Genomic DNA, 24,332 nt, shown 5'->3' on the forward strand with positions numbered 1-24,332 from the left:
TAATTATCAGCGAAACTTGATCAATGTTGCAGATATGTTTTGCTATGCATGCACAAACAAATGCCTTTCAACTTATGTGCAAAATTCTGAATAAAATGAATGTGCAGCAATTTGTACAAATAGAGAGTCTAGGTTTACTATAAGTGTTGTAGCCATTAAGCTCATTTAGTTTAATATTTGTTAAAATATTTAGGCCTAATTGTTATTTTTTATTTATGTTGATTATGAAAAGTGAACAGCACAATATCGAGAGACATGGAGCGGGTCAGACATGATTTTGACCACTTAATTAAGTTTGGTTTTGTAGAAAGACTTTTCTGACGTGAATTTCGTTTTGAATAAATTGTATCTTAATTTTAATAAAAAATTTTATCAACCGATTGCCTGGAAATAAAGCAGACGATAGGCCTAATCATGCAGGCGCCCGCGCGGTCACTTGCATTGCTCGTGAACTGGAGCGCATCTCATTCTCATCCTAATTTAACGAAACTCAGCATAGGCCTCACAGACATGAAATATATCTTAAGAAAGCTTGAAATGTCTTTTTAACAATTTAAAACTAAAAGAAATAGGCTACGCTCTGATTATGTAATCATGTGCATTTTTCTCTATAGGCGCGTTCACTAGATGGATCGTCAACTTCATCTTTACAGCTGTTGTTGCTGTTAATAAACTAAAAATAATAGGCCTATCATTTTATTAAACAATAAATTAAATAAAATTGTAATTGTAATTGTATTAAAAAAGTAACAAAAAAATCCTGTTTAAGTTTTTTTTATTTTATTTTTTACCTATGCTAATTACGCATTCAATTCAGGTTGGCTACTGAGTCGCTGTCCTCAGTGCCCAGTAAAGCGCTGAAACGGAGATGAAGGGGAAACCGTTCTTATTTATTTGTTGGCTTATTTTAACTGGCCCATCCAGTTTTCTGGAGGCCCACCTAAACAAAGTCCTGGTGCCGCTAGTGCTTCAGCGGTCTGATATCAAGAAATAACAGACCGCATTCCACATTGGAGTTCAACCAAGCCATGTAATAATGTTTAATAACTTTAAAACGGTAGAGCCTGTTCCTTTATAACATAGCCAAAGGTCGGTGTATTTTTGCTTTATACATTTTAGGCTTATTCTCAAATTCAGATTGTGTTAGGGGGGCGGGATTAGGCCTATTAGGCAATTTTAATCGGACAATTTGACCGGAGAGATTTAATTTTGTCGGACATTTCAACGGAATTACAACGGAAACCCTGATGTGTTTATATGTATGTCATTGTGATATAAAGAATATAAATATAAATCGTATATATATATATATAAACCATATAGTTTAAATCTGAAAATACTGAACACAAAATACTGAGCATATTGTATAACATGGACTTCATTAACTGCAAAATTGTTAAGTGAATGCTTTTTACTGTAATTCTTATTTATGTAACAAACTTTATTTCCCAGGATTTAAAGATTTAGTGTAGCATTTATGTGTGTGCTTAAGAGCAGAGTAAAGGTATGGGTATTTCATGTGCTAGACAGGAATAGGACCAGCATGCAGACAATACCATAGAATAAAGCAGTCATACTCTGACTATTTAAGTCTATTATTCTGTTATTAAAAAATGCTACAAATGACATTACAAACTCTTCGTTTTGACATAAAAATCCATTTAAAAAAAATCATTCAGTCATACATTTTACTTAATATTTATCTTGTGGAATAACTTCCAAAGATGCATGCAGAACCCATACAAATCTGTAAGACATTTAAAGCACTGGAAATATTTTACAAAAGCAAATGTATACTATAGCGAACATTGCTCCTTTCAGAAATTGTTAATGCATTGAGCCCTTAATGTACAGGAATAAATGACCCAAGACTTACTGAAACTTCTTACAAGTATATCAAGGAGTGGACATGGCTAATGAGCAGATATGTGTCCCTCTGCTGCCACCTACTGACTTTAGTGGTCATTTACTGTCATTTTTGTTTTAAGTGTTTGTTTTTCCTGCAGGTGAAAACAAGATGCATTAAGCCTTTTACTTTATTTATCAGGGCTGTCAATTGTTTTGCCTGAGTTGGGTGATATATTTGTATGCTCTTAACATAGTAGCAAAAAAAATTGCAGTATGACTAGGTTACATTTAATAGAGTGCTAGGCTTTATAAAAACTGTAGTGTAGCTCTATTAAATAGTATATTTATGTTAAACTATTTTATATTGAATGATTAATGACCTGTTCAGAATAGGTATAGCAGTAACCAGCAATCAGAAGTATGATAATTAATTTTAGTTTAAAATCCAATACGTTTTAAAGTGGTTTCAGATGGTTAATTAATAGCCTACTAAATGCAGCATCTATGAATGAACTTGAGGCATGCAGACCGGCTGCTGCAGGGCTTTAACAAATCTTAAACAAACAAATATATGAACCACTTTTTCTGAATTTTACTAGCCCATTTTATTTGTCTCTCATCGTATACATGACAATATACTTTTATCTATCATTGGGATACAAAATGCATACTTAACAGACATTCATCATTATATAAATAAATAAATCCAATGTAGCCCTTAGTAAACTGCCAAAATAAGATTATCTATAATGTCTATAACAGTAGCCTAAATGTAGCCTATGAGAAAATAAGGAAAATAAGGCGGGCAGACGTGCAGACGTGCAGACGTTAAGACGTGCAGACGTACAGACGTACAGACGTTAAGACGTGCAGACGGGCAGACGTTCAGACGTGCAGACGGGCAGACGTTAAGACGGGCAGACGTGCAGACGTAATCCACACGTTAAATTCTAACGTGATGCCGCCGTCACGTCTGTAAAGATCAACAGCTACACGTTATTGACGTGTCTACGTGACGTGATATTTGCGTGTACGTCTCCATATAAAACAAATGGAGACGTACACGCACGTATACACGTGTGTTATCTGTCGTGCTAGTCAGTCTCGTCGCCGAACGGAACATTTCGAGCGCCATACACGTCTGCCCGTCTGCCCGTCTTAACATCTGCACGTCTTAACGTCTGCCCGTCTGAACGTCTGCCCGTCTGAACGTCTGCACGTCTTAACGTCTGAACGTCTGCACGTCTTAACGTCTGCCCGTCTTAACGTCTGCACGTCTTAACGTCTGCCCGTCTGAACGTCTGCACGTCTTAACGTCTGCCCGTCTTAACGTCTGCACATCTTAACGTCTGCCCGTCTGAGCGTCTGCACGTCTTAACGTCTGAACGTCTGCCCGTCTTAACGTCTGCACATCTTAACGTCTGCCCGTCTGAACGTCTGCACGTCTGCCCGTCTGAACGTCTGCACGTCTGTACGTCTGCCCGTCTGAACGTCTGCACATCTTAACGTCTGCCCGTCTGAACGTCTGCCCGTCTGAACGTCTGCACGTCTGAACGTCTGCACGTCTGAACGTCTGCATATCTTAACGTCTGCCCGTCTGAACGTCTGCACGTCTGCCCGTCTGAACGTCTGTACGTCTGAACGTCTGCACGTCTGCATATCTTAACGTCTGCCCGTCTGAACGTCTGCACGTCTGCCCGTCTGAACGTCTGTACGTCTGAACGTCTGCACGTCTGCCCGTCTGAACGTCTGCCCGTCTTAACGTCTGTACGTCTGAAAGTAGGCACGTCTGCCCCTCTGCACGCCTAATTTTCCTTATTTTCTCATACATTTACTGTTATAGACATTATAGATAATCTTATTTTGGCAGTTTACTAAGGACTACATTGGATTTATTTATTTCTATAATGCTGAATGTCTGTTAAGTAGGCCTACATACATTTGGTATCCCAATGATAGATAAAAGTCTATTGTCATGTACACAGTAAATTCCCCGGTGTTAAATTAACACCGCTCGGTGTTCATATGGGAACCACCAGCAGGGTGTTAAAAGTAACACTGAAGCAGTGTTAGAGTTAATCAGATAATTAAATAATTAATTGAGTGATAATTGTTCGATTATTGAAGACACCTGATGATAACAAGCAGAATCACTGAAGAAAAGAGAAACAAAAGAACTACAACTGACTTCTGGACACAGCTGTAGATGAAATCAACTGAAAAGACATGAAATCGCTCTTATTACAAACTAGTTTGACCTTATTTCTGTCATTCATCTACAGAAGTTCTTTTTGGGAATGAACACATTTTTTGATGAAAATGTTTGGTCACCATTATGGTGATCAGTGTTCCCTCTAGTTGGGTGGTTTGACAATTTATGAAAAATGTTATGTTAATTGTTGTCTTTGTAACAGTGTTTACTGAAACACATCATGTGTTATGAAGAAAACCATAAATTAATATATGATGTATATTTCATCATCATCATAAAGAAAAAGTTCGACAAATGTCATAACTGACCAAAAGAAGTAACTTGTTATCAACAGATTTTTACCATCAATATTTTTTTTCTTCAAAGATCAAACATTCTGAATTTTAACTTTTAAATACATTGTGAGAAAATAAACCGAACACATACACACACACACTAACATTAAGAATCAGCTTATGAATCACAACAATGGTTACATGCTTCATGCTGCAATGCATGCTGGGAGCCATTAGTTTTATAATATGGTGGCTCCCAGCATGCATTGCTGCAGGAAGCATGTCACCATTATTGAGATTCATATGCTAATTCTTGATGTCTGTGTGTGTCTTAAATAATTTTCCCCACAATGTTCACAAAAAACAAAACAAACAAAAAAAAGGGCAAGAAATTATCTTTGGTGAAAAAGTAATCTTTTAATAAATACCATTTTTGCCAATTTATGAGATTAGTGAATTGGTTTTATATTATTTATATTTATATACTTCATGATGGTTATAACTACATCACTTGATCATCTTTGTTTCTGGCATACTTTGTATCAAAATTATGTGTTTTGGTAAACACTGTCACAAAGACCACAAACTTGCATAGCAAAGCCAAGAGTCAAACTGCCCCACTAAAGCAAACACTGATCACCATAATGGTGAATTTACTAAAACATATTATTTCCAATAAAACATCAACATCTACACCTCTATTAATTGTCAATAACTAGTTGGTAATAAGTGAAGCTGGTAATGCTGTTTGTGGAGTTGTTTAATCCTCCTCTGCTGAGATCTTCAGAGATTTAATGTCGTCTTTTATCTTCAGTTAATTTCATCTCCGGAAGTCAGTTGTAGTTCTTGTGTTTCTCTTTTCTTCAGTGATTCTGCTCGTTATCATCAGGTGTCTTCAATGCTCAATCATCGCTCAATTAAACACTTAATTATCTAATTAACTCTAACACTGCTTCAGTGTTACTTTTAACACCCTGCTGGTGGTTCCCATATGAACACCGAGCGGTGTTAAATTTAACACCGGGGAATTTACTGTGTATATACGATCTTATGAGAGACAGATAAAATGGGCTAGTAAAATTCAGAAAAAGTGGGTCATATCATTATTTGTTTGTTTAAGATTTGTTAAAGCCCTGCAGCAGCCGGTCTGCATGCCTCAAGTTCATTCATAGATGCTGCATTTAGTATTAATTAACCATTCAGAAACCACTTTAAACCTTATTGGATTTTAAACTAAAATGAATTATCATACTTCTGATGGCCGGTTACTGCTATACTTATTCTGAACAGGTCATTAATCATTCCATTTAAAATCGTTTAACATAAATATACTATTTAATAGAGCTACACTAAAGTTTTTATAAAGCCTAGCACTCTACTAAATGTAACCTAGTCATACTGCACATTTTTTGCTACTATGTTAAGAGCATACAAATATATCACCCAACTCAGGCAAAACAATTGACAGCCCTGATAAATAAAGTAAAAGGCTTAAACGGATGCATCTTGTTTTCACCTGCAGGAAAAACAAACACTTAAAACAAAAATGACAGTAAATGACCACTAAAGTCAGTAGGTGGCAGCAGAGGGACACATATCTGCTCATTAGCCATGTCCACTCCTTGATATACTTGTAGGAAGTTTCAGTAGCCTCTTGGGTCATTTATTCCTGTACATTAAGGGCTCAATGCATTCATTTATGAAAGGAGCAATGTTCGTTATAGTGTACATTTGCTTTTGTAAAATATGTTCAGTGCTTTAAATGTCTTACAGATTTGTATTGAATCAGGGTATCTTCCGTCCATTTCATTTCCTATTTGAAATGAAATAAGCAGAAACGAGAAACGGCGCCTTTATTCGTTTTTTCCAAAAATCGAAAAAACGAGATTTCGGCTTGATTTTTCGTTTTTTAGTTCACGGGCAAAAAACGAATAAATGACTTCAAAATTCGTTTTGCACATGTGGACGGTCATGAGGCGCCCCTGTCAGCCGATTGGTCAAGAAAATCTGAGCATGTGACGTCATCGGTAGTTCCCCAGGTTTATTCAACAAAATATTAGTCCTATGGCTCTGCGTACCGCATATTAAACTGTTCAGGGCAGGTCCTGGGCTTACTTATGTGCAACTTAACGCGTTTCAGAGAAATATTTATATATCAGAAATATTAAATATTAATCTGCACCCAGACGGTTTTATTTGCTGTGCGGAGTTAAATCTGTGGTGAAGCACAATGTTCAGTCAAGCATATACGCAGCAGTCATAACTCTTCTTTTAGACAATACGCTCAGTTTTGGACAAGGGGTGGTTATTGCAAATACTGTAATGCAAAACTGCTGATGGTGGTGGGTACCGCGATGATGGTAAATAAAATTGTACTGTAACTGTAGCTAATCATAGCCTGTTCTTTGGCAGTTGGGTCTGTTCGAGGTCGGATCACGTTCTCACCACAAACGAACCGCTCCAGAGTTCGTTTGAAAGCGTACCGCTTTTGGTGCGCACCCGAGTGCGATTGCTGCATTCACACCTGCCCAAGCGAACCGCACCAAGGGGGAAAACGAACTCTAGTGCGATTTGTAAGACTGAAAATACTGGTTGAGGCCCTGGTCTGAGACAAAGGGCTAATTACCATTTGACCTCCCCCATACGACCTCACTTCCGCAAACTACTAAGAACTCACACAAGAATATGATTTAATGTGAATGTTTATCATTGACTGTTATGTTTTTGGTGTCATTTGAAATGTCTCAAAGTGAGTGGTACAGATATCTCATATCCAGATAGATAAAATAAAAAGTAATAAGGTTTTAAGAGTTTATGGATAACTGACTTACAAAGGAAGGTGGTCTCTCAAGCAAATGGTCACCCACCCCCATGAAGGTGCGACCACTGCATGCAAATTTCTTTTGTTAGTACATGTTTCCTTGTGAAAGGTTTGTGTATATAAGGAGATGCAGCAGAGAGTTCGGGGCCTTTTCTGTACTTCGGATCGGTCCGTGAGGCTGAGAGATAGATCTCTCAGCCTCACATATTTCTTAAAGTTGGGTTTGCATCTTCTCTCTATTCCAGAGCATTTGATGTTTTGTATCGATTATCTTTGAATTGATTATGAAATTGGCATGATACATTTACCTGACATAATAAATTGTTACATGTGATTATTCTAACTGATTTTGACATTGTTCATTTAATGGTTAAAAGGAATAGTCAAACATTCGCTCACTTTTAGTGAGGCACAGATATTATTAAAACCTTTCATTTATGGAGTCAGATGAATTAACGAGTAAATACATATGATTAATGTATTACAAATTTAATCAACCAATACTTTGCATGAGTGAGGACAGAGCACGTGATTCCTTCCCCGTATATTGGCGAACCGGCAATTGGGCCAATATAGCGGGCCTTACAGATTCAACAGAACTAAATGAGGCAGGTGTGAAAGAAGTAAGAACCCTTAGATTTTCTAGTTGTTGGAAATACTGTTAACCCTATGGTTTTTTTCTTGATATTTTGTGACTTTTTCTCATTTATCATGACGAACATGCAAAGTTTCAACATGCTGATGTGTTTTGACATAGCCTATACAAACAAAATTACTATAGTAGCCTAGGCTACGTTCCTGATGTTCACGGGCCAATTTGACCCAAACATTTTAACACTCTAATGCAACTGTAGGCTACTGACCCAAAATAATAAAATTGCTTGGTTATATTTTGTTATTTTTTTACAACCTTATGAAGCTAAAATGAGCTTTTCCACACTTATTTTAATACAGAAACATATTTTGTCAGCCACAGATGGTAAAAATGAGCCATCATTTATTTTTTCAATCTACCTGAAATAATATTAAACCTTTGTTTGGTGGTATTTTGTGACTTTTTTTCATTTATCATCATGATTTCAAAGTTTCAACATGCTGATATGTGTTGACATATACAAACAAAATTACTATTACATTTGTGATGTTCCCGCCCGGGTCAATTTGTCCCTCAGCTATTCAAATGCAACTGTACGGACACATGTGTTTGTATGACAGGGCACTTCAACTCCAGTTCTAAAGTGCAAGTGTCTAAAAGTGATCTAACCCTATCCAAACACACTTGAAAAAGCTAAATCACGTTGTTCAGAATTAATTGCAAATTACAGATGAAAATCTTTGTCAGACAAATAAGCTCTCATTTCTATATTCAAGATATCTGAAATACCTAGCTTTTAACCTTTTATGATTTTCAAAGGCAGCTTTACAGAGCCAATAAATGAATAAAAAACATTTATTTGATGTATGTTTTTGTTATGTTTTGTTTCTCACTCCCATGTGAGTGAATAATGAGCTTTCCCACAATTTTGCTTAGTGTGGCACAAGACTTTGACATAGACAGCAGGAAAAATGAGCTCCCAAAAATTGACATTTAAATAAGTAATTTCACAGGTTTTTGATGATACTGATACAGATGAAGATGTTTCCGAGTTAGAGGATGCTTCAGAGATTGAGGAAAATGTTGTTGAAGATACAGAAAATGAATGAAACTAGGGAACTATGTCTATAGGAAACTAAAGGGAAAGTTAACTTAGGAAAAGTAAACATTATTTTCATACAGCTACATTGAATTGTTCAGTTATGATGCAGTTATGATGCAAATTATGCAAAAAAAGTCAGTAGGCTACGGAAGCCCTGAACCGCAATGTAAAAAAAAAAAAAAAAATTCTGAAAAAAAAAAAAAGCTATAATTTCGAGATTAAAGTCGAAACGTTTCGAGATTAAAGTCGAAACGTTTCGAGATTAAAGTCGAAACATTACAAGAATAAAGTCGTAATATTTTTAAAGGTGCTAATCTAACATGGCATTACCATTTGTTTTAGGACGTTACAAAATATACTCCGCCGGAATAGACTTTACAGGCGAAAACACTTTTCAGACTGGATGGAGGTAGCCAGCTTTATATCTGAGGAAATAACGGGATCCGGCCAAATGATTGGATACAGAATGATGCACCTAAAATGTATCCAGAACGGTGAAGAGGTAATCAGCGCGGATACTGTTAAGTGTTCTCGACCCAGATAGTGTTGCCTATTATAGACGAGCACGAAAACACGTCAAAAACACTGCCACATAAAGTTGCGATCAGATTGTGAACCTACTCCGGCGGAGTCTGTGCTCGTCTATAGGCGACGCCATGATAATGCATGTTGGTAGATTGGCACCTCGAATTTTCTTTTTGTTGAAAGCCCAGATAAAAGTAAAAAGCTACTATTTTGTGTAGATCCATGTCCGAGGCAGTTCGACTTCACAAGTGCATTTATTTACACAGACACACACACACAAAATTCAGAATTGGAAACACGCCCTAGGCACCAGTGGACGCGCGCCGTTATGAATGCACACACACGCAACTTCTATAGAAGACTGTATTCTCTTTCGACTTTAATCTCGAAATACTAGAATTTTTTTTTTTTTTACGGATTTTTTTTTTTTTCGTAGGCCTACTAGAATTTCTTTTGACGTTTTTTTTTTTTTTTTTAACTATATATATATATTTTTTTTTCACGTTGCGTTTCAGGGCTTCCGTAGGTAGGCCTACACTGTTTATAAAAAGAAAACGGTTTTAAAAAATGGTAAAAAATTTTTTTAATGTTTGACAACATCTTCCTCCACTCTTTGAACAATTTTAATTAACATTAGCCTATTCGTTATTAACAAAGCGAATAAGACGGATAAGATAACACAAGTAAATGAAAGACCTATGGATTAATCTTTCAAACGAATGCGGTTCATTGTTATTTTTTAATGAAAACACAACAACAATAAAATAGTAGGCTACAATAAAAAATAAAATAAAACTCCTGCATAGTATTAAACTTGAATTAACAAAACGATTAAGATAGAATAACAACAGCATAGGCTAACAAATAAATAAAATATATTTGGAAATGTCCCTTTAAAATGAACACTCAGTTTTGTGATCACACTGTTATTAAACCTTTTTGTTGTTGTTGTTGTTTTCAAAGACAAACTCACTTTTATATTAAACAAATAAATATTTCTTTACTAACAAAATCTTGCGCTTTTTCCTCCGCTATCGTCCTGTCAATCATCTCGCTGTCTCACTCTCGCAGCTATGATTAGCTACAGTTACAGTACAATTTTATTTACCATCATCGCGGTACCCACCACCATCAGCAGTTTTGCATTACAGTATTTGCAATAACCACCCCTTGTCTAAAACTGAGCGTATTGTCTAAAAGAAGAGTTATGACTGCTGCGTATATGCTTGACTGAACATTGTGCTTCACCAGATTTAACTCCGCACAGCTAATAAAACCGTCTGGGTGCAGATTAATATTTAATATTTCTGATATATAAATATTTCTCTGAAACGCGTTAAGTTGCACATAAGTAAGCCCAGGACCTGCCCTGAACAGTTTAATATGCGGTACGCAGAGCCATAGGACTATTATTTTGTTGAATAAACCTGGGGAACTACCGATGACGTCACATGCTCAGATTTTCTTGACCAAACGGCTGACGGGGCGCCTCATGACCGTCCACATGTGCAAAACGAATTTTGAAGTCATTTATTCGTTTTTTGCCCGTGAACTAAAAAACGAAAAATCAAGCCGAAATCTTGTTTTTTCGATTTTTGGAAAAAACAAATAAAGGCGCCATTTCTCGTTTCTGCTTATTTCATTTCAAATAGGAAATGAAATGGACGGAAGATACCCTGATTATACCCTGATTGTATTGTATGGGGGTATTGCATCTTTGGAAAAGTTATATTCCACTAACACAAGATAAATGAAGTTAAATGTATGACTGAATGATTTTTTAAAATGTATTTTTATGTAAAAACGAAGAGTTTGTAATGTCATTTGTAGCATCTTTTAATAACAGAATAATAGACTTAAATGGTCAGAGTATGACTGCTTTATTCTATGGTATTGTCTGCATGCTGGTCCTATTCCTGTCTACTGTATACATGAGATACCCATACCTTTACTCTGCTCTTAAGCACACACAATAATCATAAATGCTACACTAAATCTTTAAATCCTGAGAAATAAAGTTTGTTACATAAATAAGAATTACAGTAAAAAGCATTCACTTAACAATTTCGCAGTTAATGAAGTACATGTTATACAATATAACAGTGTTCAGTATTTTCAGATTTAAACTATGGCTACGATTTATATTTATATTCTTTATATCACAATGACATACATATATATATATATATATATATATATATATATATATATATATATATATATATATATAGTGAGGAAAATAAGTATTTGAACACCCTGCTATTTTGCAAGTTCTCCCACTTGGAAATCATGGAGGGGTCTGAAATTGTCATCGTAGGTGCATGTCCACTGTGAGAGACATAATCTAAAAAAAAAAATCCAGAAATCACAATATATGATTTTTTAACTATTTATTTGTATGATACAGCTGCAAATAAGTATTTGAACACCTGTCTATCAGCTAGAATTCTGACCCTCAAAGACCTGTTAGTCTGCCTTTAAAATGTCCACCTCCACTCCATTTATTATCCTAAATTAGATGCACCTGTTTGAGGTCGTTAGCTGCATAAAGACACCTGTCCACCCCATACAATCAGTAAGAATCCAACTACTAACATGGCCAAGACCAAAGAGCTGTCCAAAGACAGTAGAGACAAAATTGTACACCTCCACAAGGCTGGAAAGGGCTACGGGGAAATTGCCAAGCAGCTTGGTGAAAAAAGGTCCACTGTTGGAGCAATCATTAGAAAATGGAAGAAGCTAAACATGACTGTCAATCTCCCTCGGACTGGGGCTCCATGCAAGATCTCACCTCGTGGGGTCTCAATGATCCTAAGAAAGGTGAGAAATCAGCCCAGAACTACACGGGAGGAGCTGGTCAATGACCTGAAAAGAGCTGGGACCACCGTTTCCAAGGGTAATACACTAAGACGTCATGGTTTGAAATCATGAATGGCACGGAAGGTTCCCATGCTTAAACCAGCACATGTCAAGGCCCATCTTAAGTTTGCCAATGACCATTTGGATGATCCAGAGGAGTCATGGGAGAAAGTCATGTGGTCAGATGAGACCAAAATAGAACTTTTTGGTCATAATTCCACTAAACGTGTTTGGAGTAAGAAGAATGATGAGTACCATCCCAAGAACACCATCCCTACTATGAAGCATCACTGTATATATATATATAAATATGGTCTAAATGTATTTATATGTATATATATATCATCAGTGGAAGGCGTAGTAGGACCATAAAATGTTCGTCCATATATATATTCACACATACACACACACACTCTGCATACTGTGTGTGTGTTTGTGTTACATTGTCTCTATAAAGTATATTTACTGTATTATGTAAAATGCAAGTGGAGTACGTATACAGTATTACAGCACTGAAAATAATGTCTGATTACACACCTGTTCGGTCTACAAACGTTTGAATGATTGAAGACACTGTTGTTCTCTCAACATTTAGCTTTTCCTTTTGACCCTCAGTCATTGTAAGGTCATGATTGATAACATTGTCTGCAATAGTGTCCTTATTTCATTAGAAACATGTCCACAATCTTGACCTCTTCCACTGTTTTGCCTCTGTACCCTTCTTCCACCACACATCATTACTCCTCTTCTTCACGGCTGCTGACCCTGTTTGTTTCTGTGTTGTTTTTCCATTATCTAAATGTGTGACACTGAGTTGTGCTCTGTCTATATATGCTTGTCAAATGAAGCTTCATGAGATGCACCTCTGAGCTATATCAGAGACCTGGTTGATTTAATGCTTTACATTCCCCTTCATTAGTGAAATGCTAAATTTATAGCCAAGACACTGTCATTAAAACATTAAAATGCAGCATGTCATGGGAACCAAAAACAGCAGGCTATTTAGGCTACTTGGTATTTTTTGATATTCTTGGTATATGTTGGCAATTCATTTTCATTATATAATGAAAATGAATTGCCAACATATACCAAGAATATAAAAAAATACCAAGTAAAACACAAATTTGTAAATATTTGTTTGAATGGTTCTGTAATGAACAGTTTTTAGAAAACCAGAATGCCTGTAAATAAATAATATATTAATGACTGGCATTTCACACAATAGTCGATGAAAATACAGTTCCAAAGAGTGCCACAGCAGAACAACTGCAATTGTCTAAAAGGAGTAGTTGTGTGGTTGTTAAATATATATTTGTGTTTTTGAAAGAATAGGTTGAACATCAACCAGTAATCTCAATAGAACAGGGCCTTGGCGCCATCTACTGGCAATTTTATATTGATATTTAGTAGTTTAATATTCATTTAGCCTCCGTTCATTTCGGCATTTACAACTCGGTTTAAATGAGCTTGCTAGAAGTTCATAGAACGATTTTTTATAACATAGAATTTAAGAATATAATTAAGTATAAGGATAGTTAAGTATAAGGATACTATAGAGCTTTTTTATTATTATTGTAGCCTATAGCCTATTTCCTATTCCCATGCATGCTCGTGCATAATTGATATTGCAAAATACATTCAAAGCTTTTTACTGTTGCAATTAGTTTTTTTTTTTTTAGTTTTTTTTTTTATGTATTCAAACCTAAATAGTATTTTCTTAATATTCTTCGAGGATGTTAAAAGCTAGGCCTATGTTATATTAATGTGATTTTCTCTGCTGAAAATTACTTCATCAAATTTAATAATAGCTTAAATGATCAAATGACTCTCTGTGGTCATTAAAAATCCCATGGCATTTCTCGTAAAGAGTAGGGGTGTAACCCCGGTGTCATGGCCACACACCATTGGCCCTTACCAATCATGGCCTCCTAATAATCCCCTTACATTGAATTGGCTCTATCACTCTCTCTCCTCTCTCCACCTATATCCGGTGTGTGGTGAGCGCACTGGCGCCGTTGTACTGTGGCTGCCATCGCATCATCCAAGTGGATGCTGCACACTGGTGGTGGTTGAGGAGAAATCCCCTGACATGATTGTAAAGCGCTTTGGGTGTACAGTAGTACATATGAAAGCGCTATATAAATGCCCGATTCTATTCTATTCTATTCTATCAAATCTTCTAGCCCACACTGTTCGAACAATGTCTCAAATAAGACAAGTCCATTCAATTCAATTCAATTCAAATTTAGTTGTAGGCTACAGCGCTTTTCACAAAACATATTGTTTCAAAACAGCTTTACAGAAAATGCATTTCAGAAATGTACATATAAAAATACAGTTAGTTAGTTAGTCATTATTAATCCATCATACATTTAGCTGCATAAAAGTACGTGCGCTATTTTTAAATTAGCCAAGGCACGTTTTGCGTTCAGAGGGGCAGACGTTCTCCACACGCACGTTAAAGGGTTAGTTCACCCAAAAATGAAAATTCTGTCAGTAATTACTCACCCTCATGTTGTTCCAACCCCGTAAGACTTTCGTAAGATAACCCCGTATCACACATGACCAATAGTGAGCCTACGTGGTGACGTGCAACACAGACGCCCTATGCAAAAACACTACGTGAAAAGACTCGAGGCCCAGAGAGAAGGAAAGGAAAAGTGGAATAAAGTCGTTATTTTTGTTTGTTTTTGCGCACAAAAAGTATTCTCGTCGCTTTATAAACTTAAGATTGAGCCACTGGAGTCACTTGGACTATATTAACGATGTCTTTAATACATTTTCTGGGCCAGCAAGTTATAGTGTCCATAAGCCATGTGGAGGAGTGAGACAGCTCTCAGATTTCATCAAAAATATCTTAATTTGTGTTCCGAAGATGAACGAAAGTCTTACGGGGTTGGAACAACATGAGGGTGAGTAATTACTGACAGAATTTTCATTTTTGGGTGAACTAACCCTTTAACACATCTTTAAGCTTGGTTAGGAAAGAAATGACACAAAGCGAGCGCCATAATACACAAGCTCACTCACATAGCCTACACGCACGCACGCACGCACTCACTCACACACACGCTCACACACTCGCACATACACACTCACTCACATACACGCACTCTCTCTCTCGCTCTCTCTCTCACACACACACTCACTCTCGCACACACAGTCACACACATTCGCTCACTCACTCGCGAACACACACTCTCACTCACTCTCCCTCACTCACTCACTCACTCGCGCGCCGTCGTCGTCGTGGAGGACCGTTAAAAAATTAAACATAGGCTGTGTCCAAATTCAGGGTCTACATCCTTCGGAGTACTCATTTGAAGGATGTTACGTCACAGCGCCGCGACGAAGGCTGTCCAAATTCGTAGGATCCTTCAAATGCGGCCCACAAATACGTCCTCCTTTTCCCCGAATTGGAAGGATGGGTGTGGTGGATCCTTTCCCGTCCTACCTATCCCATAATTCTTTTCGGCAGAGCGTAATGGCGGACGAAGCGAGCGGTAGCGGAGTGGGAGAGGAGTATGCTTTTCGATGTAAGTTTTTTAAAAACTGGCTTTTCAAAAAAAAAAAAAAAATTTCAGTGGTTGAAATTTTTTATTTTTATTTTTTTTAATAAGGAATGGCCAAAGCTCAGGCTTGTCATGTATTTGGCTTTTCATTCTTGGATAAGAATTGTGAACACCCCCATACTGAGATATAATTTAATTTTCACATTAAATTAAATAAAGTTTTCTTATTGTGGGAAAAGCATATTCTGTCATTGACCCGATTTTAGCAATAACAAAGATAACTGATGGATCCTTTATGGTAATACATATGATATGGTACAACTACAGTGCAATGCAAATAGTAAATATAAGATAAAGTGAGAGGTAGGCTAATAGTAAATAGTTTAGTCAATAAAATAAACAAACAGTATACAGCAAATAAAATAGTAATGAAAAGTATAATTATATAATAGATCATAAGTACTAATATAATAATAATAATAATATATTGATAATAGTATATAGTTTATGTATAATACTATAATAATAGCAATAGAATATGAAATATCAATTACAGAATATAGACAATAAAAAATAAGTTAAATAGTTACTATGAAGAGTAAAATAATTTAACAGCATAACTATAATAGATTGATAATCGCAAGTGGTATATTATTATAATAACAATAATAAATAATGTAAATTTATACATTTTAACATATTATTACATAGGCTATATAAAATAAAATGACGCAACCATGTCTCTTTTTGTTAAATTTCAGTTTTTAAAAGGTATAAGAAGCTACAAGTCAAGAAATAAAGTAAACGATTCAGTCAAACATACAGCAGGCTACACCGTTAAAGTTAAATAAGCCTAAATATATAAAGTTATGAAACTTCACTTTGCCCTCAGCCACAACAATCTGCCAAGGAACAAATTATAGATTAATTAAACCAAAGATCGCCCGTTAGATATACACAAGACGAATTATTCTCACTAGACTGACAGCGGCGAACGTCAGAACGGCACTAGCCGAGGCAAGGCTGTTCTCGGCGGGGTACATGAGCGCTGAGCGCCCGGTGATCCCTGGATCTCACAACTCCGAAACCGTCAGATAACATTTTTAAAATGGCGCTCTCTTTATAAATAAACCACAGATTTGAGCTTTAAACAACTACATTGTCGACTGAAAAACTCTTAAAACTACATTTCGTGACACAGTAACATTAGTATTTTTAAATTTCGCGGCCTTTTCTCCTCTGAAAATATGTGAAAGAAGGGTAGGCTGTCCAAATTCACAAACACCGACTTCCGGGCTTTGCGGTCGTCGGAGGACCCCTCCTCCTTCAACCGGGTAGGAAGGATCCTAAGGAGGATGCAGACCCTGAATTTGGACACAGCCATAGTCTTTTTGTCGTGTGAAGCATCAAGGGCTGCGCCGCAGGGAGCGTGCTACGGAAACCCTGAAGGAAGATTTGGCGAATGCAAAATGTATTGTACACTATACCAGAGCCCGTCTACGGAGAGCCTTGGCACTTCCTATTAGCCCCATTGTATCGATCTTGGTTGCAGTTCCATTAGAATTCCACTGGAGGTGATCGCGGGCGAGTGTAGACTGAATGGGAGTCTATGGGGCTAGACGAGTAGTATCAGAGAATGTCTAATAGGAAGAGAATTGACCCTTCGCTAAGCCACGCCCGAAAACTGCCACAGGCCAATCGTGGCTTAGCAACCGTAACTAGGCGCGGGAGGTCTGGCAAGCTTTCGAGCGAGTCAGGGAAATATGCCGCGTTGTGCGTATGGATTGTGCAAATCTGATACCCGGTATCCTAAAAGTTTGGACGGGGTGGTGGATTTTGTTCCCTTCCCGAAACCTAAAACCCAAGGGGAGAAATGCCGGGCGTAATCTTCATTTATATAGCGCTTTTAACAATGTAGATTGTTCTAAAGCAGCTTTACATTGATAATAGGAAATTAAAAGTAAAGTGTTTTGGCTTTATAGCAGCTCTAGAATAAAGTTATTGTCCAGCTCGTGGATCAAGCAGTGTGATTAAAGGCAAGACGGAGGCTCACTGACATAATTTAACGTTACTTAAAAATATAGTTCAGCATTTTGTTAATCGACGGCCAAACTAGTAACGTTACCCCAATCCGATCGCGACTCTCCCGGTGTTAGTTCTAGTAAAAGTAAAAGGTAGTTAGTAAAAGGAGGGAACAACACGGGGCTTGCCGGAGATCTCCAAGGAAAAGGTTGGTATGCAAACTTAATCAGTTCATAACAGTAAGTTAGTCCGACGTGTGAGCAGTAACGCCTGGCGCGCTAAAAATACAAGCGGGAGAATGTTATCATTGCAAAGTGGTCAGGCTAATGTCGTGTGTTTATTCCACAATACATATGGATAAGCTGTTTGTTTAATAAATATTAGAATATTTTAAAATTTCAGTTACCCTGCTGGGCATGCACATAGCTGTTCCTCAAATTTGTGTTTCCCATTTGAATGGTCAGCGTATGAGGCGGCTGCTGCTTGCGCTGGGACCTAACGCTTTAACTACAATTTTGATGAAATTATTCTCTAATCGTTTGCATATTATGCCGTGGATATAGCCCTCGAATGCATACTGCAGTATTGCACTCTCATATTTTCACCTGTTCGGCAAAAATGACTAATTATCTCCTTAGGAATGTCTGAAACCAGTGCATTCATACTGTAATAGACGTGCCAGGCGCAAAAGCTTGACAGGCGTAGCAACAGTAACTAAGGAGGGCGGGGCTTAGCGAAGGGTCAATTGGCACTCTCTGCTTACTTCCGGGTTCTGGATTGGTTGCAGTAACACGTCTCTGTCCATGCGGGGGGAATGAATGGAGGTCTATGGCGACAAACCCTCAAAATCCACTTTTCTCAGGATATAATTTTTTGTCTAGTAATTTGAATGTTGTATTCGAAAGGAGATGCAAAGAAATTACACAATGCTGGGTGTTAGATTTTTTAGAGCAGGGGTGTCCAAACTCGGTCCTGGAGGGCCACTGTCCTGCAGAGTTTAGCTCCAACCCCAATTAAAAACACCTGAACCAGATAATCAAGATCTTACTAGGACTTGATTATCTGGTTCAGGTGTGTTTAATTGGGGTTGGAGCTAAACTCTGCAGGACAGTGGCCCTCCAGGATCGAGTTTGGACACCCCTGTTTTAGAGCCACTTATTTGGTTTAAAAAGTCTTTTAAAATGTCAATGACGTCAGAATGCTGACGTCATTAGCAGAATGCTAGCGTGTTATGGGCAACAACAACTCAACCTGTAAGAAATCGAAAAGAAATAAGTACTCGTTCATTCAACTTTCGACCTATAACCTATGTTGAACTTGCAAAGCCTACAATAAAATCTGAGATTTCTCAACGGCAATCGGGTGAAAGAGACACATTTAGCCGTATAGCCCCATTGACTCCCATTCAGTCTGCACTCGCTCGCGATCACCCCCAGTGGAATTCTAATGGAACTGCAACCAAAATCAATACAATGGGGCTGAATAGGGAGTGCCAAGGCTCTCCGTAGACGGGCTCTGGTAGTATCAAGCTGCAGACTCGGAGCCTGCATCTACAGTCCCGCACCCAGAGTCCCGCATTCTCAGACCCCTAGTTTTTCGAGACAGCGCCTCCTATCAAATTGGATCGGTTAAACATTTGAAGAACTTAAGCCGAAACGTGAGTATCGTCAATTTTATTTAGCGAATCAAACTCATTCGATTTCTTTTTTAATCAAACTACTTTATAGCTCATGGATACACCAACATATGAATAGTCCATTTAATATTTGTAAAGACAAGTTTGTAACAAAATTTGAGCCGTTAATGTATGTTTTTTCGCCTTTTTTCCCCGAAAATATTTTGATAGCTAATGTAGCCTTTAACCTTGGACTTTTTGTAGACAAGCCATTGTAAAAATTTGATTAAAATTAGTTGACATTAAAGTAGACCAATTAAATACATTAAGTGTGTTAATATCAAAGAATGTCATCATTAATTATTTAATCAGATTTACCTTTTGACCTTTTTTTAATTACCGGTCTGGACCTTTTCTCCCTAGGTATGCTTGTAATTTGCATTTGCAAAAAATTTTTTTATTTATTATTACACAATATTTTTGACAATGGCATTCATCTTTTATTTTAGTGAAGTCGAGGAATTTGACAGAGCGATTGCAAAAAGAAGGAATTACCAGAAAGTAAATATTTTACCTTATGCATTTACATTACATTTTACATTTATTCATTTAGCAGACGCTTTTATCCAAAGCGACTTATAAATGAGGAGTTTTTTTTAATGCAATTGAAGACGAAAAGTAAAGTCACTAACAATTCTTTCTTCCTTCCTTCCTTTTTTTTTTTTTTTTTGCTTTGTCCTGTTTACAGCAAGATGATGCTTAGGTGATCGTTAAATAAAGTACAGAATTGTTTATTATTGGTGTTTTGTCTATTCTTATTTGAGTTTTGCTTTGCATTCAAAATATCAAAAAACAGGTTTTGTAATGTTAGCATGGTATAATGTTAATTAGACCATTATAGGTTGAACTGAAAGAAAAGTTTGAAATTTGTATCCCTTCCATCAGTAATTTTATTTCAATTACACCCACGCTCAAAAAATAACTACTGGGTAATTTGTTAGTCAGAGAACACAATGAGTTTTTTTTGGCACATGCATTAAGCAGGGAACGCGAATATTTATTTGGATAACTTTAAATAAAACGAGACCGTAATATTGCATCCTATTGTTTTCAATGGCATTTGGATAAAGGTGTTATACGATCTTCGGAACAGCAGGAGGCGCTGTCTCGAAAAACGAGGGGTCTGAGAATGCTGGACTCTGGGTGCGGGACTGTAGATGCAGGCTCCGAGTCTGCAGCTTCATAATATTGGGCTAGACGGCTAAATGTGTCTCTTTCACCCGATTCCCGTTGAGAAATCTCAGATTTTATTGTAAGTTTTGCAAGTTCAACATGGGTTATAGGTCGAAAGTTGAATGAACGAGTACTTATTTCTTTTCGATTTCTTACAGGTTGAGTTGTTGTTGCCCATAACACGCTAGCATTCTGCTAATGACGTCAGCATTCTGACGTCATTGACATTTTAAAAGACTTTTTAAACCAAATAAGTGACTCTAAAAAATCTAACACCCAGCAATGTGTAATTTCTTTGCATCTCCTTTCGAATACAACATTCAAATTACTAGACACAAAATTATATCCTGAGAAAAGTGGATTTTGAGGGTTTTTCGCCATAGACCTCCATTCATTCTGCACTCGCCTGCGAGCGCCCCCGCATGGACAGAGACGTGTTACTGCAGCCAGTCCAGAAACCGGAAGTAAGCAGAGAGTGCCAATTCTCTTCCTATTAGACATTCTCTGACTATACTGAAGAGGGGGAGAAAAAAAAAAACTAAAAAATCTATTTTTTTTTAAATATGAATCGATTTGACCTACCAACTCGATTTTTAAATCAAATCGATTTTTTTTCCCAGCCCTACTTATAAGGTTTGTAAGTAAAATATTTTACTACTGTAGCCTAAATTATGCAAACAAGAACATATGCTGAAACAAGTAAGAATATAAAATAATTATTTGTCAATACATTGACTATTGGTCTTGGAAAACAATGATTGAAATCTAACAGTTCTCATTTCATGAACCCAAATTAAACTCTGCTTACTGCACTTTCGGGCTCTTCCTTCATCCTGGCAGTGTCTTTGAGGTCCAGGTGTGTCCATAATATTTCTGCGATTAGAATTTTCATAGTAGCCGTCAAATTCCATTATTTGTTCTTGTGTCTTGCAGTGCGTCTAGACAGATGAGCTGTGGCTCTCAGAATGATGACTACTTTTAATAGTCCACCTTATATAGTGCTAAATTTACACAGGAAGTGATTTCATTTGACATTTGCCTTTAATGTGAATATATGGCCTTCAATGTAAATATAGACTTCCTAAAACTCTCCTCAGACCCAAACTCTATGACCATATCATCTTGTACATCCAACCACATGTGGTGAGCAAAATCCCCATCTTGGCTGGTACAAATGCATATTCTTTCCAGATCAGAAAAAGTCACTCATTAGTCGAAACTTCTCTATTACTGGCATTTGTCAACGGATATAGTCAGAGAACCTGTTTTCATAGAGTTGTCCTCATTTTAAGTATCTTCACTCTTCTACACAATGGAAATGGAAATTAGAAAAATGTTGGATCTGTGCCTTTGTAACAGGCTTTTTCTTAAAATGTTTTATACTGCCTCGAGTGACTTTCTGAGAGATAAACAGATTAATTAAACTGGAATTACAATTCCTGCAAGTCCACAAGTTCTCCAATAGACTGTCCACTGTGTGAGAATGATCTCTAGCCCCCTCTAGTGTATAAACATAAGCACACTTTCTATCATTCAGCTTTAACCGTGTTTCTTTTATGAGACACATGAAGTCCTTTTCATTTCTTAAACTGTTTTATTTTTAGTTGCAATACTGTGGTGCTCAGTGACAGAGAGGATGATGATCAGAAGAACAGAGACATTGAATGGATGCCTTCATGTGTACATCTATTCATCTATTACTCTTTAAAAACCTAGATAGCAACATATTATAGTTTCGGCCCAGATCCGGGCCACATCTGGGCTGTGTGGAATCCAAGTGTACCAGATGTGGGCCGGATCTGGCCAACACTATGTTGCTGTCTGGGAATAACCTATTATAGAGGTAGAGTGGGGGGAAACGCCTCCCACCTGTTTTTCCCAAAATAACCACTAGAGGGAGTCAAGATGCATTTTTACTGTTGCTATGCACTACGTTGACAACGGGGATATACAAATCTCCATGGAGAAGAGCTGACACCAGCAACGTATTTGAAGAGAAGATGATTACATGGTAAGTGCTTTAATTTTAAGAAATTAGTGAACAAGTGTTTAAGAGAATAATGTTCTGCAGGATATCACAGTGGTATGATAGATGAATATGAAGTCTGTAGTTTGAGAGCATATGTTATTTATAAGGTATATAATTATATTTAAAAAATATTTTTTTTTTAAAGGTCATAGCTTGTGGAGTAAATCACTGAGGGGTAAAACGCCCGCCAGGGGGCATAGTTTCTCTCTATCATAATTACTATAATAAAATATTTCTCTCTATCAAATCCTTTGTTTTACACTTACTGCAGTATAACTAGGTGGTAAAATCAAAATATTTGAACAAAACATGAAAAAATTGTTTTCTCAAGTGAGCATTAGCTAGCTAGTTTGCTAGCACAGTTAGCTCACTGTTTGAAGGTGGTTAGATGACCCAATAATAAAACAGTGGCTTTTAATGCATTTATTGAATATATTTCACTACATAAATATACTAATTTATAAGTTTAATATTTATTTAGGGTTTTCTGTTTGTCTTGGTGATAGTGGTGAACAAATACATCAATTATCAACCGGCATAGGGATAAGAAAGTTTTGGAGCCTGGATTGTTTAGGCTGCAAAACAGTTTTTACGTCATCTTTCGAGCTCCAGTTAACTGACACATTCAATCAATGGAGAGAGCTTTGTTTGGGCTTTCAACGATGGATGTAAGGAGGCTGGCCTATGACCTGGCAGAGAGGTTAGGCTTGAACCATTGTTTTAATTCAGAGCGCAAGATGACAGGAAAAGACTGGTTTTATAGTTTTCTAAGGAGACAAGGAACCCTGTCTGTCAGGACTCCACAGGCGACGAGTATATCTAAAGAGCTTACTATAATTTGCCTTCCAGTCACTTGAAGTTGGTCATTTAATTTGTATTACAACCTCTATTACTGTTAGGCTACTGTCATTGACATCATCATCATCTTCATCATCTTATTCATCACTAAATTGTGTGTTTGTGTGTGTGTGTGTGTGTGTGTGTGTGTGTGTGTGTTCTTTTGACCCAAAAACATGTACTATTAAGCTATATGTACTACAAAGCAACATATTATAATTTCGGCCCAGATCCGGACCACATCTGGGCCGTGTGGAATCCAAGTGTACCAGATGTGGGCCGGATCTGGGCCGACACTATGTTGCTGTCTGGGAAACTACAACAAAACAATCAACAGTCCAAAAATTTGCCAAAATAAGAAACAACAAATTACTGACTGACTTAAATTACTGACTTCATAAATGTAGCATTTCCTCTTTAGAATCCAACACATGTACAATTAAACCCATTTATTTCCTACGGAAATATAAATACTGTTCATGCAAGACAAAAATGTATCTCAACAAGACGACTTGAATTATTCTATTTATATTCTACGTAAATTCGAAATCTCCCACCATCTATCTTTCAAACTAACGCCTGTTTCACACATACTCCGTTTGCAGTGCGTATGCGGTGCGTATTTTTTTCCGTACCCATGTTAACAGGTTAGAGCTTCCACACTGCACGCGATTGCAGTCCGTCGATCCGTTCCAGTTGCGGTGCGTATACAGCAGTGCAGCGATCGTTTCCGCACCGAGTCTATTTTTGCTGTGCTGCAAACGCTGAATTAAAGTGACAGCGCATGTTTCATGGTCAAAATGAACACAGATTGACCTAAAAATGTAGTAATTTCACCATAAATGCG

At 37.1% G+C, this 24,332-nt stretch overlaps 2 protein-coding genes across 4 annotated transcripts in view; both read right to left on the minus strand.

The window, feature by feature from the left end:
* The window catches only part of LOC311285829 (C-type lectin domain family 4 member M-like), a 77,682-nt gene extending 56,010 nt beyond the window's left edge, over positions 1-21,672 (minus strand). For all 3 annotated transcript variants that reach the window (XM_084401638.1, XM_084401640.1, XM_084401639.1), the window contains exon 1: positions 21,428-21,672. In XM_084401638.1, the coding sequence (XP_084257764.1) occupies positions 21,428-21,530 (103 nt within the window). In that variant the 5' untranslated portion in view covers positions 21,531-21,672. The remainder of the gene's footprint in view (positions 1-21,427) is intronic.
* LOC311285818 (uncharacterized protein) overlaps positions 1-24,332 on the minus strand; it is a 75,661-nt gene that overhangs the window by 46,126 nt on the left and 5,203 nt on the right. The gene's annotated exons all lie outside the window — the stretch shown is intronic.

The sequence above is a fragment of the Rutilus rutilus genome, assembly GCF_951802725.1.
Source record: "Rutilus rutilus genome assembly, chromosome: 2".
NCBI classification, from domain to species: Eukaryota; Metazoa; Chordata; class Actinopteri; order Cypriniformes; family Leuciscidae; genus Rutilus; species Rutilus rutilus.